Source organism: Acinonyx jubatus, chromosome E1, assembly GCF_027475565.1.
Source record: "Acinonyx jubatus isolate Ajub_Pintada_27869175 chromosome E1, VMU_Ajub_asm_v1.0, whole genome shotgun sequence".
NCBI lineage: Eukaryota > Metazoa > Chordata > Mammalia > Carnivora > Felidae > Acinonyx > Acinonyx jubatus.
The window spans coordinates 59,502,693-59,523,512 of record NC_069397.1 but is presented as its reverse complement, the minus strand read 5'-3'; the positions used below and the strand labels follow the sequence as shown (position 1 = coordinate 59,523,512).

The window sequence follows — 20,820 nt, the reverse complement described above, 5'->3', positions numbered from 1 at the left end:
ACTTTTCTTCCGTATTCAGATTTTGTCCCAAGACGTTTCCCTCCAAACAACCAGTCTCATTTAGGACAAAATTACCTTTTACCTTCAACAAAAATGTTTTTCCATTCCTTAGATCTTTCTTACATGGCTCCTACTTTCCTACATACAGAGTTGTTTCCCTTGTTTCCGTGAGTCTTAATTACATTTAGCAGAATTCTGCACTCTTAGAAACCTTAGTCTCCAGTGAAAACTAAATAGCAACCAATTGTGAACTGTTATACCAGAATTCTTCAGATGACAAATTTATGGATACATTTAAGCACAAAGCATGTTTTCCAACAGACCCAAATATCCTTAGTTTCTTTGCAATAAGAAGTCAAAAGCAGATATATCTTCTGTTCAGTAATCACTGCTTTTGCACTTTATCCTCTTTGGAAAAGACCTAGATGTCCAGTGAATTCAATCCAATTTAGCATCCAAACAAAACTTGAAAACGTTCAGATTGCCAAAGACTTTGAAAGTTATCTTAACAGTTACCCATGGAGGCACCTGGGTCGCTCAGTTGGTTGAGTGTCTGACTTTGGCTCAGGTCATGATCTCGCCGTTCGTGGGTTCGAGCCCCATGTCGGGCTCTGTGCTGACAGCTCAGAGCCTGGAGCCTGCTTCGGATTCTGTGTCTCCCTCTCTCTTTGCCCCTCCCCTGCTCATGCTCATGCTCTCTCTCTCTCTCTCTCTCAAAAATAAGCATTAAAAAAAATTAAAAACAAACAAAAAACACAATTACCCATGAAAACTTTGAGACAGACAAAATTAACCATCATTTTCAGTCATCTTTTTGCTGACAAATTGTGATGGAGATAGCATAGACAGACGTACTTGACCCAAGTAAACCTTGGTAGAATAAAAGTTTCATATTTAATGCTGATAACTCTAAAGACATGCTCTATCTTAATTAAACCAACAAAATTAGTTTAAATACTGAACTGAGTTCTACCTGGATCCACTTAAAAGTCAATCAGTTTGCTCCCCCTTCTCAGTTTTTACCTGGGGCACCGGTGGGGAAGTCTGAAGGGGGTGGTCTTCACCCCTTGACAGGGAGGGTGGGAGGAGGAGCTGATTTGGGGCCAAGGAGGCAAGCAAGACACATTCTACAGTTTTTGTGGAGGTCGGAGTTTGGGGACAGTGCCGTGAAGGCATGTATGGGACTTCCAACCATTTGGAGGAGTTCTGGCAAAGGAGGACAAGCTGGAAAATAGCATTATAAGAAAGAGCTCCATGGAGGGGCCACACCTCTTCATCTGGGAGTTTGTACTGAGGCCAGGAAGCAAAACAAGGAGATGTTTTTTCCCCAGACGTTGGGGTCAAATGTGTTCCCATTTTTAAGAACACGGCCCGAGGGTGAGTCCGAAGAAAGAGAGGGGGTCCCACGGCGGGAAAGACTGGCTGCCTGTTCCAAAGGGGGGTCCCGCCAAAGGGAATGGAGCCCCAACTCGTGATTTCGGTCAAGGCATCTGCTGACCTGGGAAAGCACGGGACCTATACGAGGCGAGCGAGTCTTCTGGAGGCACCCCACCTCGGAAGGGGGCCCAGCAGAGGGTACACCACTGCCTGTCGGGGTGTCTCCCGGCAACGGGGAGGCCCAGGCACCGTTCGGCCAGAACCGGTTGGGAAAACGAGGGGAGGACGCACCACTCAGAGACCTGGGAACAGGCGTGCGCACAGGCCCAGGTGGCGGCTGAGAGCGTCAGCAAAGAGTTCCCACCGAGTCCGTGACGCGCGTGGGTTCTCCCTGGGCAAGCTGCCAATTGTGCTGGACTTTGGGAACAGACCTGTGGGACAGAGTGAGAAAGCAGAGGAAGCGGCCCTTTCGTGGGCCCGGGCAGGTGGGCTTGTTCGCCCTCAGACCTTCACACCACTTAGGGCCCCCTCCCCCGCTGCCCTGAGGCTTTCGGTTGTCTGGGCCGTCTTAGGATCAGGCTGCCAAAGGCCTAAAAGAACAAGGAGAGGAAGGGAAAGGTCCCTCCAAAGGGCAAAAGGAAACCCTTCTCCCTATCAGGCAAGGTGGGGGAGGTCCGGTTGGTTCCTCTGGGGGTTTGCATCCTCATCAAGGGGTAGCCTCGGCCACAGGTGGTCAGTTCCCCAAGGACCTAGAGTCCATCCACCAGGGAAAGTCCCGAGAGAATCCTGAGAAATCCAGGGAGAGTCCTGGGCCGGCAAAGTCTCCTCATGCAAGGTTCCCCCAAATGTGGGGGGCACAAAGTCTCCCCGTATGGGCCCCCAAATGTGGGCAACATCAGCTGGAAGCAGGTGGCTGGTCGGGAAGGGTGGGGAGGAATTCACTCGAGGCAGAACAAAGGAGATGGAAGTTTCCTGCATACACCGCAGGGGAGCAGCGGGAAGGGACTGCTTTTAAAGGGGGAAGGTGAGGGGCGCCTGGGTGGCTTAGTCGGTTAAGCGTCCAACTCTTGATTTCCACTCCGGTCATGATCTTGTGGTTGTGAGATTGAGCCCTGAGTCCGGCTCTGTGCCCTGCACTCAGCGAGGAGCCTGCTTGGAATTCTCTCTCTCTCTCTCTCTCTCTCTCTCTCTCTCTCTCTCTCTCTCCCTCCCCCTCCCTCCCTCCCTCTCTCAATCAATCAATCAATCAATCAATAAAAATAAATAAAGGCGGAAGGTGAGGAGGTATGGTGACGTATGGAATTCTCTCTCTTTTGGTAACTGTGCCTAGTCCATTGGTCGGTTGGGGCCTGATATTTTGGGGCGGGTCGCCTGGCGGGCAGGTCTGAATTCAACCGTGTTGTTGCTGTGGTCTTTTCTGTATCCCGTCCCTCAAGCCTGTTTCCTAAAAGCAGCCTCCACGGCCGGGACCCCAGAACCCTGTGTGGATGGAGAGAGAAGGAGCATCCATCCATCAACCTGGCCTTCTGTCTGTTTCTCCTTGTCTGCCTCTGTGGAGGACAAGCAGCTCGGGCCAGCCCTGGGCCCATGGGCACACCAGTGACAGGGTCCCCCCCCCCCCCAAGAGACAGCTCTGTACAGGTCATGACGATGGGTGACCCACCTTATACTCAGCACATGAGTGAGCCCTGAAGTTCGCAAAGTGCGAGACAGTATTTGGCTCACTGGTTGTAAAAAGTACACGTGACACTAACACGTGAACTCTGCGTGTTCTGCCCATTTCTCTGTAACCCTAAAACCGCTCAAAGACAAATCAGAAAGTCTGGTTTTTTTAAATCAAAAGGTCAACAAATACTCTGGCAAGTGATGTTAAAATACTTTTTTTTTTTAAACGTTTATTCATTTTTGAGATACAGAACGCAAGCGGCAGAGGGGCACAGAGAGAGAGACCGGGGGTCTGAAGCGGGCTCTGCACGGACAGCAGTGAGCCCCACACGGGGAGCCGTGAGATCATGACCTGAGCCAAAGTCGGACGCTCAACCGACTGAACCACCCACGTGCCCCTTAACATACTTTTAACTGGGGGCACACAGCTGGCTCGGCCAGTGGACCGTGTGACTCTTGATCTTGGGGTTGTGAGTTCGAGCCCCATGTCGGGTGTAGAGATTACTCAAAAATAAAACCTTTAAATAAATAAGTACTTTTAAACAGTTTAAACCAATCAGGAAACAGGTCACATTTGATGGAGGCCAGGAGTGTCCACCGTGGGCACCGGCATGATGGGACATGTGAGCCCCGCGTACCAATGGGGATGTGCCGGTCCCACAGGAGGGCTCCTTGGGCCCTTGTTGACAACAGCACGCCCCCTGAGGGGCTCCCAAAAGGAAGCGGCCGCACCCAGCCACGGAAAGCACAAGGGTGGGGAGGGCAGGGGCGTCGGAAGCGGTCTCGGGACGGCGTCCGATCCCAGTGCTGTAGCAGACTCTCCACAGCATCACCCTTTTCCGCAGGGACACGATTGGGCAGGTTTGCACGTTTTGTTATAATTATGACGGTGACAGCAGGACTGTCTCCCGGTGACTTCCCTCCTGGCTTGTCCGTGTCGCTCGCGTGTGTGACCGTGGCCAGCACTGCGTGTGTGATAAGGGTACAGAGAAAGGCAGGCTGCGTGGAGAAGATTCAGGCAGGGGCTCTGGCATCGGGGCACAGTGGGTCCCGAGGGAGCTCGGGACCCCCGTCTGTCCCTGGCCAGGCTGCAGCCCGAGAGACCTCTGACCCCGTGTCTTTCCTTCCTCTAGGGAGTGTCCCAAGAACCAATGAGGTTCCCTGTCTCCCTGTGCTGCCTGCCATGCTGTCCTTGACCTTCCTCCTCCTGGTTACCAGGATGCTCTGGCCCATCCTCCCGGCCACCACCCTGAGTGCTCAGGATGGAAGTAAGTCTCAGGATCCTGTCTTCTGGGGGGCCTGGCAGGGGCGGGGGGAGCAGATCTCCGTCAGGCCCAGGTGGTGACCTACCCCCGAGGCGAGCGCCCCCGGGCCGTAATGGGACGAGCCAAGCCCTCCCCCGCCTCCACGGACAGCACACAGTGGTTGCCCGCCCCAGCGCCCAGTGACGACCGACCGTCAGAGCACTGGGCAGATGTCTGAGAGCCTGTCCAGTTTCCAGGGAAAGCGCCCTGCTCAGTTAGCGGCAAGTGCTATGGCCGGAGGAGGGACAGCGGGGTGAGGATTTTCTGTCCCAGCTCTGGTCCCCGATCCCCCCTTGGGCCAGCAGCTCCGTTACCACCTGGTAGCTCGTTAGAAATGCAGACTCTCTGGGGCGCCTGGGTGGCTCAGTCGGTTGCGCATCCGACTTCAGCTCAGGTCACGATCTCACGGTCCGTGAGTTCGAGCCCCGCGTCGGGCTCTGTGCTGACAGCTCGGGGCCTGGAGCCTGCTTCCGATTCTGTGTCTCCCTCTCTCTCTGCCCCTCCCCCGTTCATGCTCTGTCTCTGTCTCAAAAATAAATAAACGTTAAAAAAAAAAATTAAAAAAAAAAAAAAAAGAAATGCAGACTCTCGGGACATGCGCGGCCCTGCAGACTCGGAGCCGTGGGTCCTGCGGGACCTCCCAGCGAGTCCCACCCCACGACCCTAGGTCAGGGCTGTGCGGCGAAATCACCGGAAGGGGCTCGTCAAAGATGCCGGGCCCCAGGCACATCCCACACCCGTGAAACAGAGTCCCCGGCCGCGGTCCTCGAGTCAGCCCCCCATGTGGGCATGGTGATTATTCCTGCAACCTGGGCTCCCGGCCTGGGCTCCCCCCCCAACCCAGCAGCCTCTCTGTCGGTGTAGGGGGGGGGGGCCCTTTCCAGTTGTTCAAATGTTTATCACAGGCGTGTGTCTATGCAGCCCTTTGGTGGTTTTGTAAAGATGGAGAGAAAGCATTTTCCAACCCTTCTGGGGCAAGCACTCTGACGACTGAGGGGACAGCAGGGGTTTTCCAGTCGGGTTCCCGCCACAGACACGCTTGCAGAGGCCCCACTAGCCCCCGCTGGGACACGGGGGATTTCCTGCTGGCTCCCTCGTCCTCTCCCTTGGCCTAGCTGCCCTCACGGGGTACACACCTGTGACTGTGGCCTGTGAGGACCCCGCTGGCCCCGAACGTGCCTGCCTAGCACGAACTCCCACCTCACACACCCTCTCTCTTGTGGGCACCCGAGGCCCCGGGCACACGCCCACACGTGGCACCCGCCACGCCGTGTTGTACTCGGTTAATGGCGCGTCACCGTCTGCTGTCTGTCCATGTGTGTCCGGTCCCTAGAGGGAACTGGTGTGGCGGGATGGGGGGCCTGGCTCATTGCCCTGTGCTGGTACTTGGGGCCCCCGGGGTCAGAGTTCACCCAGATTGCAGGGTGAGGCCGGCGACGAGTGAGTTCATTCCCAGGCTCAGCCTTCCCCAGATTGTGGGCTGGTTGCACCGCCAGCAGGGGTGGGGCAGCTGGGGGTCCAACATGGCTGGGCGGGTGTCCCACAGGAGCTGGGGACCTTCCTTGTGGAGAGGAGTGTGCCGACTGCGCACTCCTGGCCCAGGAGCTGGAGACGCCGAGGCGGGCCCCAGGGGACACGGAGGCAGCCTTGCACAGGGCCACCACTTCCCAACACTCAGGTGAGTCGGCAGAGCAGTGACACCTGCCTCCCCCTCCCCCCCAATCTGCCCGCCAGGACGGGATGCCTCAGGCCAGGTGACTCAGCACCCACATGGCCCTCCCCTCGTTTTCGTCCCTGTCTTGTTTTCCCACTTGAGACCCGCTCTGCTCTTCGCGCTTCGCGCTTCCATGTGTCCTCTGCCCCGAGCAGGGCTCCCGTGTCCCCAGGGGCCCTGTCCCGTCACTGACTGCCCCCCACCGGCCCCAGGGAGGGTGGTCAGGAACCTCCTGAGGCCCAGCCGTGACCCACGTGTGACCTGTCCCCTGCTCACAGACTGGGACAACCCCTCCTGCACCGAAGGCGTGGTTTCCGTGTCGAGGGGTGAGCGGGCCGTGATGTCCTGCAACATCTCCAACCCCTTCTTGGGCGTCACCGTCTACCTGATTGCCCTTGGGGAGAATTCCCAGCCCCTCTTCAGGGTGACGCCCCCAGGCTGCTTCTGCCAGGGTGAGTGGCAGCTGCAGGTCCGCGGAGGTGTGGCACAGCTGGTGATTCCGAAGGCGAGCGACGCCCAGGCTGGGTGTTACAAGTGGCATCTCCAAGGTCTGCAGAGGAATATTAAAGTCACCACATTGAACGTTTTAGGTGAGCTGTGCTCCCCTTCAGGAGGGCTGTGCTCCTGTTTGGGAGGGCAGTTCAGGGGAGGAGCAGCTCTCTTCCCGGGGCTGGCGGCGGGGGGGAGGCGGCCCGGGAAGGGCAGGCCAAGGTTCCAACAAAACAAAGTGAAACAACACAAGCCCCTGCCCCCAAAGGCACCGGGCACCTGATCCTGAAGGGGGCTCGGTGTGGGGGGCTGCCCTGTCCAGGGAGCAGGTGGGGCCCCCGATCCGTCCGCTTCTCCAGCCAGACCAGACCCTCCTCTCCCACCACCCCCTTCCCAACACCGGCCCTGCCCCCCCAACCCTGTTCCACTCCCTCTCCTCACGTTGCTCAAAGTTCGCAGGGCACCACACCCCTAGCCGGCTCGGATCCGATCACAGCCACCTGAGCTCTGGGGACAGGGGCGGTGAGGGGGCTGGGAACGGTGCCCCCAGCCCGGCCGGCCCCTCCTGGACTCATCTGATACTTGGGGCTGGGGGGGCAGCATCAGGCGCAGAGGCCCAGGACCTGAACCAGACAGGAGTCCTACCCCTCACCTCTTCCTGCGGTAAGTGTTCTTACCTGCGCCCGGGGGGCCCCTCGGGTCCCCCGGGCTGTCCCCGCCCTCTGGGCCTGGCACCCATGCCACCTCCTGCCCACAGGGGTGGTGTCCCCCTTGAGGGTGCACTCCTGGTGGGAGAATAAGTGACTTCCCCGCCCGCTCCCACAGGCCCGCAGATGCCGTGCCCGGGGTGGGCCGAACGCCAGTTCCAGGTGGTGCTCGTGGTCACCGGTGTCAGTGTCGCCCTTGCCATCCTGGTGGTCACCGTGTTAGCCTGGCGCCGACGGCACAGTCCCCTGTACTTGAAGCCCCCAGGGGTCTGAGGCCACCGGCACCGAAACTCACCCCCCAGCAACGGAGCCCCGCGTGTCCCACACCCATCTGGTTGACAGAAGCCCGTGCACCTCACAGAGGTGGCAGACAGGCGCAGGCCCCCGTCCCTGTCTGCTGGCCCAGGACACCTGCTCGGCCCTACGGCCCAGGGGCCAGCTCCCTTCCCCGGGCGGAGGGTGGCCCCAGGTCGCTTCTCTGGCTCCCCACCCCAGCCGCAGGCTCTTCTCCACCTGGGCCCCCGGCAGCTCTCTGGGCTCCCCGACTCTGTGGTCAAAGATGGGAAAAATCTCAAGCTCTAAAACATTCGACCTCAGAGGACCTCTCCCTCCTCTGCCCCATCAGTGCCGGTGGGGTGGGGTTGGCGGTGTACTTCCGGCCTCGGGTGCACAAGGGGCTGCTGTAGCCTCGGAGGCACCCCGCTTTGGGTCTCAGGTTGATCTTGGGCACACCCCTGTCTTTGACCAGGAGCAAGAACAGCTTTGGGGGACAGTCCTGCCGGCAGTCCTGGGGTCAAGCTGAGGGCATAGAGGCCTGAGGTGGGGAGCCAGCCCCGCCTCCACCACTAGGGGGCTCGCCAGTGGGGGCTGGCGACAGGTGACGGCTCTGCCGTGACACATGGCTCCCCCCTTCTCTCCCCACCAGCCACAGGGCCCCTCCCCCACCGCCCCTCTGCTGACCCTTCCCCACCCCAAACCCCTTTATGTCAGATGTCTTTCTAATCACAACTGTATGACTCCATTCAGTGTGTTCTTAAGAGGGACATACAGGCTTTTTCTAAAGTACACGTTCAGTGCTTTGGAAAACACCCATAACACCAATCCTTAAGATGAATAAAACAAACCAATCGAGAAACCATGAAATGACCTGGGAAATACACATTTTTTAAGTGGGGAAAACAAGTCTAAAAGAAGCTGCTTCCTGTCTTCAGGCACTAAAAAGTCCTAGAACATTCAAAAGAAGCAGATATTCGGGTTCCTCCCTCACCGCGGAGAGCCCCACACGGAGGAGGGCCCTGCGTGGCGCCTTGACTGGGGCCCAGACCTACAAGGAAATTCTGGGTCCGGGTCTTTGTGTTCATTTCCTCCTTGCTGCTTGTATTTTCAAGGGTTTCTCTATGGGATTCTCTCTCCCTCTCTCTTCCCCTCCTCTGCTGTTGCACATAGGTTCTCTCTCTCTCTCTCTCTCAAATAAATAAATACACTTTAAAAAAAAAAGAAAAAAGTGACCAGGGCAATTGGAGCCTGAACCCCAATCCACCCAGGGCACCCCCTTGGCTTTCCCCTGCTCCTGCCCTGAACCCCGAGCCTGCGGAGACAGGAGTGGGTGACCAGTTGTCTGTGAGCACTCAGCAGGACAGTGCCGAAGGGGGAAGGGAGTAAGGATCGCCCCTCCCAGCCCGGCTCTCAGCACCTCCCCTTGCCCGTGGCACCACCTCCAGAAAGCCCTCCCAGAATGCCTGGACCACCAGTCACAGCCTCCTGGCCTGGCATTGGGGCTTTTGAGGCGGTGCCTCAGAGGTGGTGGCAGGCAGTTGGGTGCTGCAGACAGGAAGAGAGCCGAGAGAGGGGGCCCTGCCTTTCCCTTGTCGCTGGGTCTGTGGTGGGCACGGCGGCGGCAAGCATGGCCCCAGAGTTCCCACTGCTCTTTGAGCGCCTTACACTGGCCTGCACCCTGCTCAGGGCCCTGGCCACCCAAGGTAAGCCCTCCCTGCGTCTCCCACTGAGCTCCCCCCGCCCCCAGAGGGCTCAGTACCCCCCACCTGGGGATGCTCCTTCCTGGGAAGGGGGTGGTCTGGGGACGCTGAGCATGACCTCCCCACCGAGCCCCCCACCCCACTGTTGGTGCCGTCTCGGGGCAGAATCACCGAGGCCTTGGTCTTTTTCTTTACCTAAATGTCTTGGGGAGTCTCTTTTTTGTAATTAGCAAGGCTGCCTTTGTTATGGGAGGATTTTGTCTATTAGTTTGCTTTTTAAAACAGATACATGTGCAAAGTTCTGCAATAGGATGGAAAGATCCGGCACACACGGCAGGGTGGGGAGACTCAGTAGAAAAAAAAAAGAATCTCCAGAATTTAGTTTGCTGAGAAACTGATGTTTGGATTACATCAAAACAGCTCGTGTTTGCACCAGGAAGCTGGTCCTGCTGGGCCCCAGCTGCACAGATGGGGACATTTCTGGGTGTCCCACAGACAGGCAAAGATGCCACCAGGTCTAGGTGCCTGGAAGTGATGGGGAAACTGAGGCAGCCAGAAAGGAAAGAGAGAAGGAGATGGGACAGTCTCTCTGCTGTCTCCACTGTCAGTCAAGAGAGGGAGAAGGTGTAGGGACAGGAGATGCGGTCGGAGCTGCCCACGGCCCAAAGGTCCCCTGGGCCCCTGTGTGGGGAGAGGTCACAGGCAGCCCAGCCCCCCGGGGCCCCTTCAGCCCTCGAGGACAGCCACGGGGGTGCAGTTACCCCAGAGCTGCTCCGGGGCAAGATGCCTGGCTGTGGTGACATGACAGCCATGGGCTGCCCCGGGGGCACCTCTGTCCCTCCAGCATCCCCTGCAGTGAGGAGGGTCCCTGCCCTTCTGGCCAGGCCAGCGGTGACAGCAGGGGGTCCTTCCTGCAGAGGTGCGGCAGTATCCCCCCTACGTGATTGCCCCCGAGGGGGGCTCCGTCGACATCACCTGCTCCACCAGCGGGTCCCTGTTCGGGGTCTACCTGAAGCAGAGGTGGCCGAGACCTAGCAGTGTGATTTACTACGAAGACGAGAAGGAGCCCACGGTGGATGAGCAGTTTCGGGGACGCGTTGTCTTCTCGGGGCGGCAGCACAACCTGACGGTCACCGTGCTCCGCCTGCAGCCGGCCGACACGGGGGCTTATGCCTGCCAGGCGGTCATGAAGGACGAGGTCTGGGGCCCCGGCACCTTGGTCGTGGTGACAGGTAGGGGACGTGCCTACCCCAGGACCCACTTCCCCTGCCTGCCGTTTAGACCTGGCCCCCCCTGCCTTCGTCTGGGGGCCTTTCCCCGCTGGTGTGAGTTATTCCTTCCGGCGTGAGCCCACTGCCTCCAGGAAGGCCCCAGGTTGCCCATCCCTCCACCCCAGAGCCCCCCGTGAGCCCCAAAGGCTCTCTCGATCTCGAAGCCCGCCGCCCGCCCAGTGCCGCTCTGCACTCCTTCCTCAGACAAGCCACCCGAGGCAGCGGACACGAGCCGGGAGGCCCCGCTGATACGCTTTTCCTTCCCTGTGGCCCTGGCGATGGGCTGCTTCTTCATCGGGCTGGCGCTGGGGGCGACGTGTGTGCTGAGGAGGACACAGGTCAGTGTGAACCCCCGGCTTTCACCTGTGTCGCTGTCAGCTGGCTCCTCTGAGAAGCCCCAGGGAAACCCCAGGACCCTGCAGCCCGTCCACCAGGGTCCCTGGGAGGCCCGAGGGCTTAGACGGCAGGGTCCAAGGTGGGGGGTGGGGCGGGTGGGCCAAGAACGGGACCACGAGCAGGGATGGGCGTGGGCCCAGGAGGAAAACACAGCCGTGAGAGGAGGGCGGGGGGAGAGGCTCAGAGAGACGGGCGGGCACGCGTGTGAGCGCGAGTGTATGTGCACACGGGTGAGCACTGGTGTGCGTGCAGTGTGTGTGTGTGAGCCTGCGGGTTGAGATCAGCGTGGGCAGGTGTGAAAGTGCACATCAGGGGTGCCAGGTGCCAGGAAGGGGTCAACTCTGCCCTGGTCACTCAGCTCTTCGCGGCCGGCGTGCCTTTGCCCCGTCCACACCTTGGGACAGCGCACCCCCTCCCCAGGCCTCTGAAGCAAGGTCCACTGCCCCCCCACCCCCCGGCCTGGGGCAGCTCCAGGGACCTGGGGGGCTGGCGGGGGTGCCTTGGGAGCTGGCCTCATGCCTGGAAGCCCAGCGGCATCTCCAGGGTCAAACAGCCCCCGAAGGGGGTGCGCACTGGAGACGGGGGACGCCCCAGAGCGAGCAGGACCCCGGACAGAGAGGAGGGGCTTGTCTTTCAGATCAAGAAACTCTGCCGCCTGAAGGATAAGAACCCGGCGTGCGTGGTGTACGAGGACATGTCCTATGGCAACCGGAACACGGTGTCCATCCCCAACGTGTACCAGTGAGCCCCACAGGCCCCCCAGGCTGCCTAGGTGCAGCTCGCGGAGGGCCGCCTGACCCGGAGAGGTCGCTCAGGCAGATCCCTGCGGCCGTCGGGCTCCCGGCACCTCCTCCAGGAGGCCTTCCTTGCTTACTTCCTGCCTTGCGGGCTGCCCTGCTCTGCTGGTTCTGGCACCTCGGGGCCACCAGGGAGGAAGCCTCTCTGACCTGCTACTTGCTGCCCTTGCCCTCAAACGGCGGGGGGGAGGGGGGGCCCCTCTGCAGGATGGACTTGGGCCCTGGGCCTGGGAGAGGGGCAAGAGGGAGGGGTCGCCCAGCCCCTGAAATAAAGTGCTTCTTCTCCCCCGTCCCCGACTCCAGCATCTATTCCCAACCAGCGGACAGCCCAGGAGGGGCTGACACCCTCCCCAAACACCTTTTGGGACTTCTGCAGCCTGTGTGATTCTGTGTGACACCTTGAGGAAGGACATGAGCAAGGGGGCCCTTCCCCACTCCAGGCCCAAGGGGGCCCCTGTCACCCTGGGTGGGCTGCAGAAGGGGCAGATCAACCAGGGCCCTCACCCACCCCCTCGGCCCCCTTCACCCGGCCTCACCTGCCTCCATCACACAATGAGGTGGGGTGGAGGAGGGGCCCGGCAGCAGTGACTCGGGGTCTTAACCAAGAGCCCTTCCCTACGTGCCCTCGTGTTGGGGGGCGATGGGAACTTGGGTATCTATGTTTGCTCTCGGGTGGGAAACAAGGCACCCCCAGTATGGGTGCGAACCGTGACGTGTCCTCTTAGACTCTGAGCTGAGAAACAGCAGACCGTGCTGCCCCCCCCCCCCCCACCGTCCTGTGCCCTCAAACCCCCATCAGAGTTGGAAACACAACACTAATATGGTTGACTGTACTGGTCGAAAACCTCGCTCTATAAAAACCCTACACACATAAATACATGACAAGCATCTACAAACTTGGGGGGGAGAAAGATTACCGAACGAAGGTTAATATGCTTAATTTATGAAGATCCTTATCAATTAATGGAAAGAAAACAAACATTCAGAGAAAAATGAGCAAAGAGCAAAGATGAGTGATGAACATAGGAGACCATTCAAATTGCTAGTTATCAATGACATATCAGCAGAAATTAAATAACCCGCCACCCCCTACGTTGGCAAAGATTAAAACGTCATTAAGGTATGATGTTCCTTTTACTTGGAAACCCCGCTTCTAGAATTGTGTCTTTGGCTGGTGGGACGTGTGCTCCCCAGGCGGGAAGTTACCAGGACACCTCGGGCCAGGGTGGGCAGCCTGGGACACAAACTCAGCAATTTTTCTGGAGGCCACCAGGGACCTGCCCCTGGGACGCAGACGGCAGTCAGGAAGACCGGCAAAGAGACACCAGGTCCTGGTGTCCCAGCCTCCCAGGGACCCCCGGAGGAAGTGCAGACTGCCCTACAGACCCGGGGATACAACAGGTGTCTTCCCCACTCCTGACCACTCGGCAAATCCCACCCCTCTCTGGGCCTCAGTGTCCCCTCTGTAAATGAGGGGAGCGGGGTCCATGCTCTCTTCCAGAGCTGGACTCTGTGGTGTCCAGGCCAGGCTGGACGTGCTTCCCACTGCCCCCCACCCCTGCAGCTCCCAGGCGCCTGCACCCTTTCCCTGCTCCCCACCCTTCAGAAGCAACTTCCTGGAGGTGGAAATCATCACCTCCAGCCAGCCTCCGGAGGCCCTTGTCACCTGAGGAGATCTCAGCCTGACCTCACCCCAGCAATCAGAGGCTGTGCCTGAGTCACAGCCCCACCGTCCTCCTCCTGGCAAGAACCCCTCCTGGTGACTCCCCTCTGTGCTCAGGGCCATGTTCCCACATCCTCCACCCTCCTCATGATTGTCCACCCTCCAGACCATGGCGATTGCAGGGCAGGGCTGAGTTCCTCTTCCATGTCACCCACTCCCCCAGTCCTTCCCGAGCATTCCTGTGTGCCGGGCATGTTGTGAAATACAGGTAATAGATAGAAAGATGATAGATAGATAGATGATAGATAAGTAGATAGCCGATAGATAGATAGATAGATAGATGATAGATACTTAAACATGATATGCCTGGTTTATTCTTCTCATGACAAATAACCAGAGCACTATCCAAGTCCTGGTTCCCCACTGTCTACCTCTGTGCCTGAACCTCTCAGGCTTCAAATTCCTCACCCGTAAAATGGGGACAAGGACTGCCCCATGTGGTGAGGTGCCACGAGAAACAAACAGCACAGTAAACCCTCAGAACGGGCCTCTGCAGAGCAAATGCTCTGCCCACCACGCAGGTGTGGGCTCAGACCACAGAAGCTCAGACCACGGAGGCGGAGGTCTGGACGGCAAAAGGCAACACTACAGCTCCCACCCCCAGGCCACTGCTGGGGGCAGTGGGGAGCAGTGAGAACAGGCACCACAGGGTGTCGACTCCTTCCCACACTGGCCTTCAAAGCCAGAGGATGGCCACTCATGCTCCCCAGAGAGCCTAGTTCCCAACGCAGGGGCTAGCCAGGGAGGACAGCCAGAGGGCGGTGATGGGCATGGCAGGAAGAGGGTCTTGAGGGGTGGGGTCTCAGCCTGTCCAGGGCCTCACCCCTCCACACTCCAGGTTGGCTGGCCCTGTAAGGGTTAAATTGTAGTGTAGGGCTAACCTGTAGCCTTAAGAAATAACGGCTTTGTTTTAACACAGTAGATTAAGATAACAGCCTGGTCCTATCAATCAAGGGAACAAAAGTTTAAGGAAAATCAACTGGTTTAGTTTGATTGGATTGGGGCAAGGGCATGTCTGAACTGTTTCCACCCCCATCTGGGAACTATTTCTTTGTTCTGTTGAACAAAGGTGATGAAAAGATGATGTGGTCGGCTATAAAAACTCTGTACCCCGGCTGTTCCAGACCGCACTCTGGTCAAGAGTGTCGGTCCCGATCTGTTGGCCTTGCCTCTCATTGTAATAAACTTTGCTGTGACTGTCACTGGTACCTGTAGCATTCTGTTTCAGGAGTCGTGTGGATTCAACAGGCCCTACAACCCTGGACCAGACTTGGCCCCCTCAAGACTCATGGCCTGATACCTCACATCCTCAGGGGACAGCAGGCCAACTGGGCCTTGTCCACACCTCTTGGGACAGGGCCAAGCACACCAGAGTCAAGGCTAGAGTAACAGACACCCTTGGAGGACAGTCATCAAGTCAGCCACTCAGGAAGGTCAGGAATAATACCATAATCATTGACCCAATGATACCAGAGGGAACAAGCAGCAGGAGAGGGAGGGGAGATCTGACAGAGGAAATCTCCCAAAAGGAGAAGAGAAGTAAGGGAACCCTCAGAGATAAGGGTGGAGGAGGAGAAACTTCTTCAAGGAAGGCCTGAGAAATGGAGACAGGACAGTGAGAGCCCCAGAAGCAGACTGTGTGAGGATGAGGGAGTGTGGGGCAGGCTGAGGACAAAGTAGAAGCTAGCAACCCCCACCCCCTTGCCCTCAGGGGATGTGTGTGACATTCCTCAGGCACTCCCAGCTGCCCAAGGACAAAGGAAAGGACAGAAAACCAATGGTTAACTGATAGAGATCAGAGTCGCAGGCCATGAGTCTCCATCAGTTTACAAATATCTTCATATATTACAAGAAAAAGGCAATCTTACCAATAACCCAATCTCCAGAAACCTGTAGACTCAGTTTCCTGGAGCCCCAACATCACCTTCCCCTCCATAGATGTGGGGAACAAAGGCAAGAAGGAAATGGCAGGTGAAATTACATTTCTTTGTAACCTGCAGCCCGTTGACGGATACTCGAGGCAAATACCCGTTTCTCCAAGAACCTCCTAGGTCTAATGCTAATGCCTTCCTGGAGGGCAAACAACCTCAGCTTGACAATAGCAAGGCCTCAGGTGTCTTAGGCATCTTCTTCAGCACTTCGCAGTCCTTCTGGAGGCCCCCCTTTCGACTCTACCTCCTGAACTCCGTAGTATATAATCACTCGGTCTTCACAACCCCTGTGCAGCTCTTTCTGCCACGCGCCCTGTCCCCGTGCTCTAATAAAATCACTTTTTTGCACCAAAGACGTCTTCAAGAATTCTTTTTTGGCCGTAGGCTCTGAAGCCCACCATCACCCCCAAACCCCATCATGTGAGACTCTCAGTAAAGGGGCAGCAGACGGCCCACCAGCAGAGGGAGGGCAGAGAAGGCGAGCCCACACCCACGCATTCTGGGGGCGAGAAAGAAATCCCAAATTTCAGGTGGCATCAGATTTCCCAGAGACAACTCCGCATTCAAGAAGGCAAGGGAGGGCCGCCTGGGTGGCTTGGTCGGTTAAGCGTCCGAGTTTGGCTCAGGTCATGATCTCATGGTTCGCGAGTTCGAGCCCCACATCAGGCTCTGTGCTGACAGCTTGGAGCCTGGAGCCTGCTTCCAATTCTGTATCTCCCTCTCTGCCCCTCCCCACTCTCTCTCTGTCTCTCTCTCACACACAAAAAATGAGTAAGCACTAAAAAAAAACAACAACCCAGAAGACAGTGGAATAATACTTAAGTATTAATTACTGAAAGAGAATGACTTTGTACTTGAAACATTAAGTTATCATCTCAGTGTAAGGGTGTAATAAAGATATTCTGGGGTACATAAGAGTTTGAAATCACTCTTGGAGGCAGTGTTCAAATAAAGCAGACCCAAACATAGGAGACATTACAGGAGAAAAAAGACACCAATAACGACAGAGTTTACTTTTGCCAGAAAACAATGACTAAAGAAACATACAACTTGCAATCTACATAACAATCTAGAACTAAAATTCTAGATAACACTAGCACAACGGAGAGAGGGAGGGGGAGAAAATGCTGAGACATCTATCTGGTCAGAAGGAAGACACAGACCAAGATAAGGTTAAGAAATCAATCCAAAAAATGAGTAGGAAGGGGTCCAAGGGCAGCCACAGTAAGAACCCAAACAGAACATACTACAAAAACCAGCAGAAAGAGCTGCCCAGTGGAAACAGGAAAAGAAAAAAAATAATAAATGCAAAAGACTACACAGTAAATGGAAAATATGAAATGAGGTGACAAAATGTACTGATTTAACAGTTAAGTACAATTAGTCCTAATAACAGGAATCACAACTGCAATAATCATACAATAAATACTTTCACAATAAGTGTAAATGGGTCAAACTCACCAATTAAAAGACAGTGTCAAACTGGGTTTAAAAGAAAAAATTCAACAATAGGTGGTCTGTTAGACAAAACGCTTTAAACAAAGAAACATCAATAGGCTGGAAATAAGAGGGTGGATAAAAAGCAAGCACAAACCAAAAGAAAGCTGGAGTTACTGGTCCTATTTTCTGACAGAATAGTAGTGTTGGTAAAAGCAACGATAGAACAAAAATATAGAACCAATGTAAATACATATGAACCTAAAAATAAACAGGTAAAATACGAAAAGCCAGGAATGACAGAGGCACGTGGGAAAATCAATAAAACAACCTCTTCAACCTAAGGTTTTAGTGCGTCCCTTCAGATCTGAATCATGCCATTAATTAACATGGAATTCTACATGCACCAAACAGAAACCATAGGTGAAACTTTTTTTTAACGATCACTTACTGTTATCCGGTTCTGAGCAAAAAACAGAAGCAGAATGAAGTCTACAGGCCCAATGCCATCTACATGAATTACAAACATGCCTCCACAGAGTAGTAGTGCACATTTTACTTTAACTAGACACATGGGCTGGCACACCTGAAGTTAGAGAGGCCACCGATGGGAGAGCGGGGGGCGGGGGGGGGGGCAGGGACAGGTACAACACAGGACAGCATGGCCCTCATGAGCCAGCGCTGTGCGATGCAGAGAGGCAGAGAGGGTCATGAGTTCCTCTGGACAGTCTAAGGGCTGTGTGGCCACATCTCTGCAACCCCTCACGGGACCCAAGTCCTCGCCCTGCCCCCATACCCCAGGTGTGGTCTGGGAGACAGCCTTACAGACGGTCAGGGGTAAATTCAGAAAACACAAGGGCAGTGGAGGCGTTTGGAGGGAAAAGCAGCAGGTCCGGCCCAGTGGAAACTGAGCCTCTGAAGACTGAGAGAGGCTCCCTCTGGAAATAAACCCGATTTCAAAGGTAGAAATCAGGTACAAAAGTGGATATTCAGAATGGGAAAAGGAATCACGAATTTCAAAAAGCATCCAAAATATCTGGAAAATAGTATTTTTTTTTTAACGTTTATTTATTTTTGGGACAGAGAGAGACAGAGCATGAACGGGGGAGGGGCAGAGAGAGAGGGAGACACAGAATCGGAAGCAGGCTCCAGGCTCCGAGCCATCAGCCCAGAGCCCGACGCGGGGCTTGAACTCCCGGGCCGTGAGATCATGACCTGAGCTGAAGTCGGATGCTTAACTGACTGAGCCACCCAGGCGCCCCAAGGAAAATAGTATTTTTAAATTAACAGGCAACCCCAACCATTCTATTTTTTGTTACATGATGTCACTGCCTGCTTTTTGGCCTCCTCTTCAGATGACCAGGATTTTGTGGTGCCGTTTTCTAGAGAGAACACAGAGTTTGAATGCCATTTCATCTAAGCACAGTGTGGGCCAGGATGTGCATGGCTGGCTAGACACGCACAGAACGTGAGCCATGGCTCCCTACCATCACAGGGATTCCAGGGAATTCTATTTTCTGAGACTCTGATCAAAAAAGAATAAGAGAGGGGCCCTTGGGGGCTCAGTCGGTTAGGCATCCGACCTCGGCTTAGGTCATGATCTCGCAGTTTGTGGGTTCAAGCCCCCCGTCGGGCTCTGTGCTGACAGCTCAGAGCCTGGAGCCTGCTTCAGATTGTGTGTCTCCCTCTCTCTCTGCCCCTCCCCGTGCTCATGCTCTGTCTCTCTCTCTCTCTCTCTCAAAAAAGAAACTCTTAAAAAGAGTTAAACTCTTAAAAAGAAACTCTTTAAAAAAAACTTGAAAAAAAAAAAAGAAAAGAATAAAAGAGGGACAGCATAGTTATAACTGTGCTGGGCTCCTCATAGAGGATGGTCCTGGAGGCTAAAATGTCCCCACAGGCATGGACCTCACCAGGAATGTCCACTCCGTATACACCTCACACCTTGCTCCTCAGCCACGGGGGCCACGCTCTGGAGGACACAGGCACCTCTTGGTTGCTGTTCCGCCCACACCTGATGAGGTGAGAGAGCCGGCCCAGGAGCAGTGGGTGAGCCCAGAAGAAATTGTAATTTGTTTCCTGCGGCTGCCGTAACACATTACTACAAATCTGGGAGCTTAAAATAATAGAAGTTGGGGTGTGTGGGTGGTTTAGTCCGTTGAGCGCCTGACTTGATTTTGGCTCAGGTCACGATCTCACACAGTCATGAGATCAAGCCGCACGTCAGGCTGCACGCTGGGCGCGGAGGAGGCTGCGTAAAGGTTCTCTCTCTCCCTCCCTCTTCCCTCCTTTTCCCTTTTGTCTGTTTGTTTGTTTTCTCACAATTCTGGAGGCCGGAAGTTCAAAGTCGAGGCAGGGTTGGATCTCCCTGGAGGATGTGAGGAAGAATCTGCTCCAGGCCTCTCCCACAGGCTGGCGGCCGCCTGCAGTCTGCATTCCTCGGTCTGTGGCCTCTGTCATCACGTGGACTTCTCCCTGGTGCCACCTGTCTGTGTCCAAATTTCTCTCTTCTTGCAAGGACACCATCTTATTGGATTTAGGGCCATCTTGGATGGCCTCATCTTAACTTGGCCATGCCTGCAAAGACTCTAATCTCCACATAAGTCCCGGTCACAGGTTCTGTGCGGGCATGAACTTTGGTTGGGGAAGGCCCTGTTCACCCCTGTGCACCATCCCTCTCCCAGAGAGCAAAAACTCGTCGCTCTTGGGGAGACCGCACACCCATAAACAGACCCGACTAAAGGCAAGTAGTGTGTGCCCAGAGTAACTCGTCCCTGGCCAGCCCAAAGCCACCTGCCCGACACACAAGTGTGGTGGCAGGAGACGAGGGTCTACACCACCGTGGTTAGAGCACCTTTAGCTCTAAGTGTACAGCACGCCTGACCTGGGGGCACCGAGGGCGCAAATCCGCCTGGGGGCAGACGCCGCCCCACCACAGCCTTCCTTTACGGGAGGTGGGGCCCCAGAGGGTTGAGGGGCAGCACTGACCCCAACGTCCAGAAGCTTCCCTGAGGGTCTACCGTGGGCCTCACGAACTGCCCCCATCGCTGTCGGAATTGGCTGGGACAGGGACACCCGGGGGGGCGGTGGGTGCTCATCTGGGGGAACAGGCTGGGCCATGCCTGATGGATGACCCCGTGGCCGAGACCAGTTTGGGGCTCCAAGAGGGTCCTGGTTCCTCTCCTTGAGTGACTTTCACACGCATCCCGCAGATGCTGACCGAGTGGCCACCCTTCCCAGGGCTTAGGTCCAGTGCTGGGGGGTCGGTGGAAAGTCAACAAGCTGGCCCCCCGGGGGGGGGCAGGAGGGAGATCCAAACGAGAGGAGCTGACGTGTCGCGGGCAAGGGTGCAGGAAGAGACTCGGGCGGCTGACGGCAGGGCAGGGCTGCAAGGCTGACGGGGCTAGTGTGGGCACACTGGGGACAATGTCCAGGGGCAGGAAGGCAGATGGGCTGGGCGGGAGGTCCTGGCATGAACGCCGGGACCTGACGGAGAGGACGACAGCGTCCCCCTGGCTGGGGACAGGGGCAGCAGGCTGTGAACCTGCCCAAACAGCAGCGTGTGGAGCAGATGCAAGCTGGGGACGGTGACAATGGTCCCTTCTGGACACCGTGACGCTCCGCGCTGGCCAAGGGCTCAGGGCCGTGGCCAAGTCCACCCGCCCCGACCCCACTGTCCCCGCGGGCACAGAGCTGAGCTGCTGCAGAGACACCTGACCACCCCCCTCTGAGGCTGTGGGGGCTGGCGTCGGGGAGCAGGAAGGAGCCGTGGGCCTGCAGTGTCACCCCCCTCCCGGGCCTCGCCGCGGCCCCCAGCCATGCTCAGGCCTCACAGCACCTGCAGCACAAACCCTGCAGCACCCTGATACCCACAGAGCAACAGCCTAAGGGGCGCCCGCATCCGGGTGTCTGCATCTCTCATAGTCAGATCAGGTGACCGGCGGGTAAATAAAGTATCATCTCCCCACCGCCACCACCGCCACCTTGGCAAACAGACGCCCACAGACCCCTGAAAGCCAGGCCCAACCTCCAGTCC

General features: G+C 56.5%; 2 protein-coding genes across 2 annotated transcripts in view; both read left to right on the top strand.

Moving 5' to 3' along the window:
- SECTM1 (secreted and transmembrane 1) overlaps positions 1 to 8,399 on the top strand; it is a 32,908-nt gene extending 24,509 nt beyond the window's left edge. The window contains exons 6-10 of the mRNA XM_053211855.1: positions 4,176 to 4,310; positions 5,893 to 6,024; positions 6,339 to 6,650; positions 7,150 to 7,212; positions 7,375 to 8,399. Coding sequence (XP_053067830.1) covers positions 4,176 to 4,310; positions 5,893 to 6,024; positions 6,339 to 6,650; positions 7,150 to 7,212; positions 7,375 to 7,529 — 797 coding nt within the window. The 3' untranslated portion in view covers positions 7,530 to 8,399. The remainder of the gene's footprint in view (positions 1 to 4,175; positions 4,311 to 5,892; positions 6,025 to 6,338; positions 6,651 to 7,149; positions 7,213 to 7,374) is intronic.
- A 504-nt stretch (positions 8,400 to 8,903) lies between these two features.
- On the top strand, positions 8,904 to 11,984 carry CD7 (CD7 molecule). Its single transcript, XM_027052169.2, has 4 exons — positions 8,904 to 9,235; positions 10,150 to 10,464; positions 10,708 to 10,841; positions 11,537 to 11,984. Exons 1-4 carry the CDS (start codon positions 8,992 to 8,994, stop codon positions 11,642 to 11,644), a joined length of 801 nt encoding a protein of 266 aa, XP_026907970.2. The 5' UTR covers positions 8,904 to 8,991; the 3' UTR covers positions 11,645 to 11,984.
- Positions 11,985 to 20,820: the final 8,836 nt, after the last annotated feature.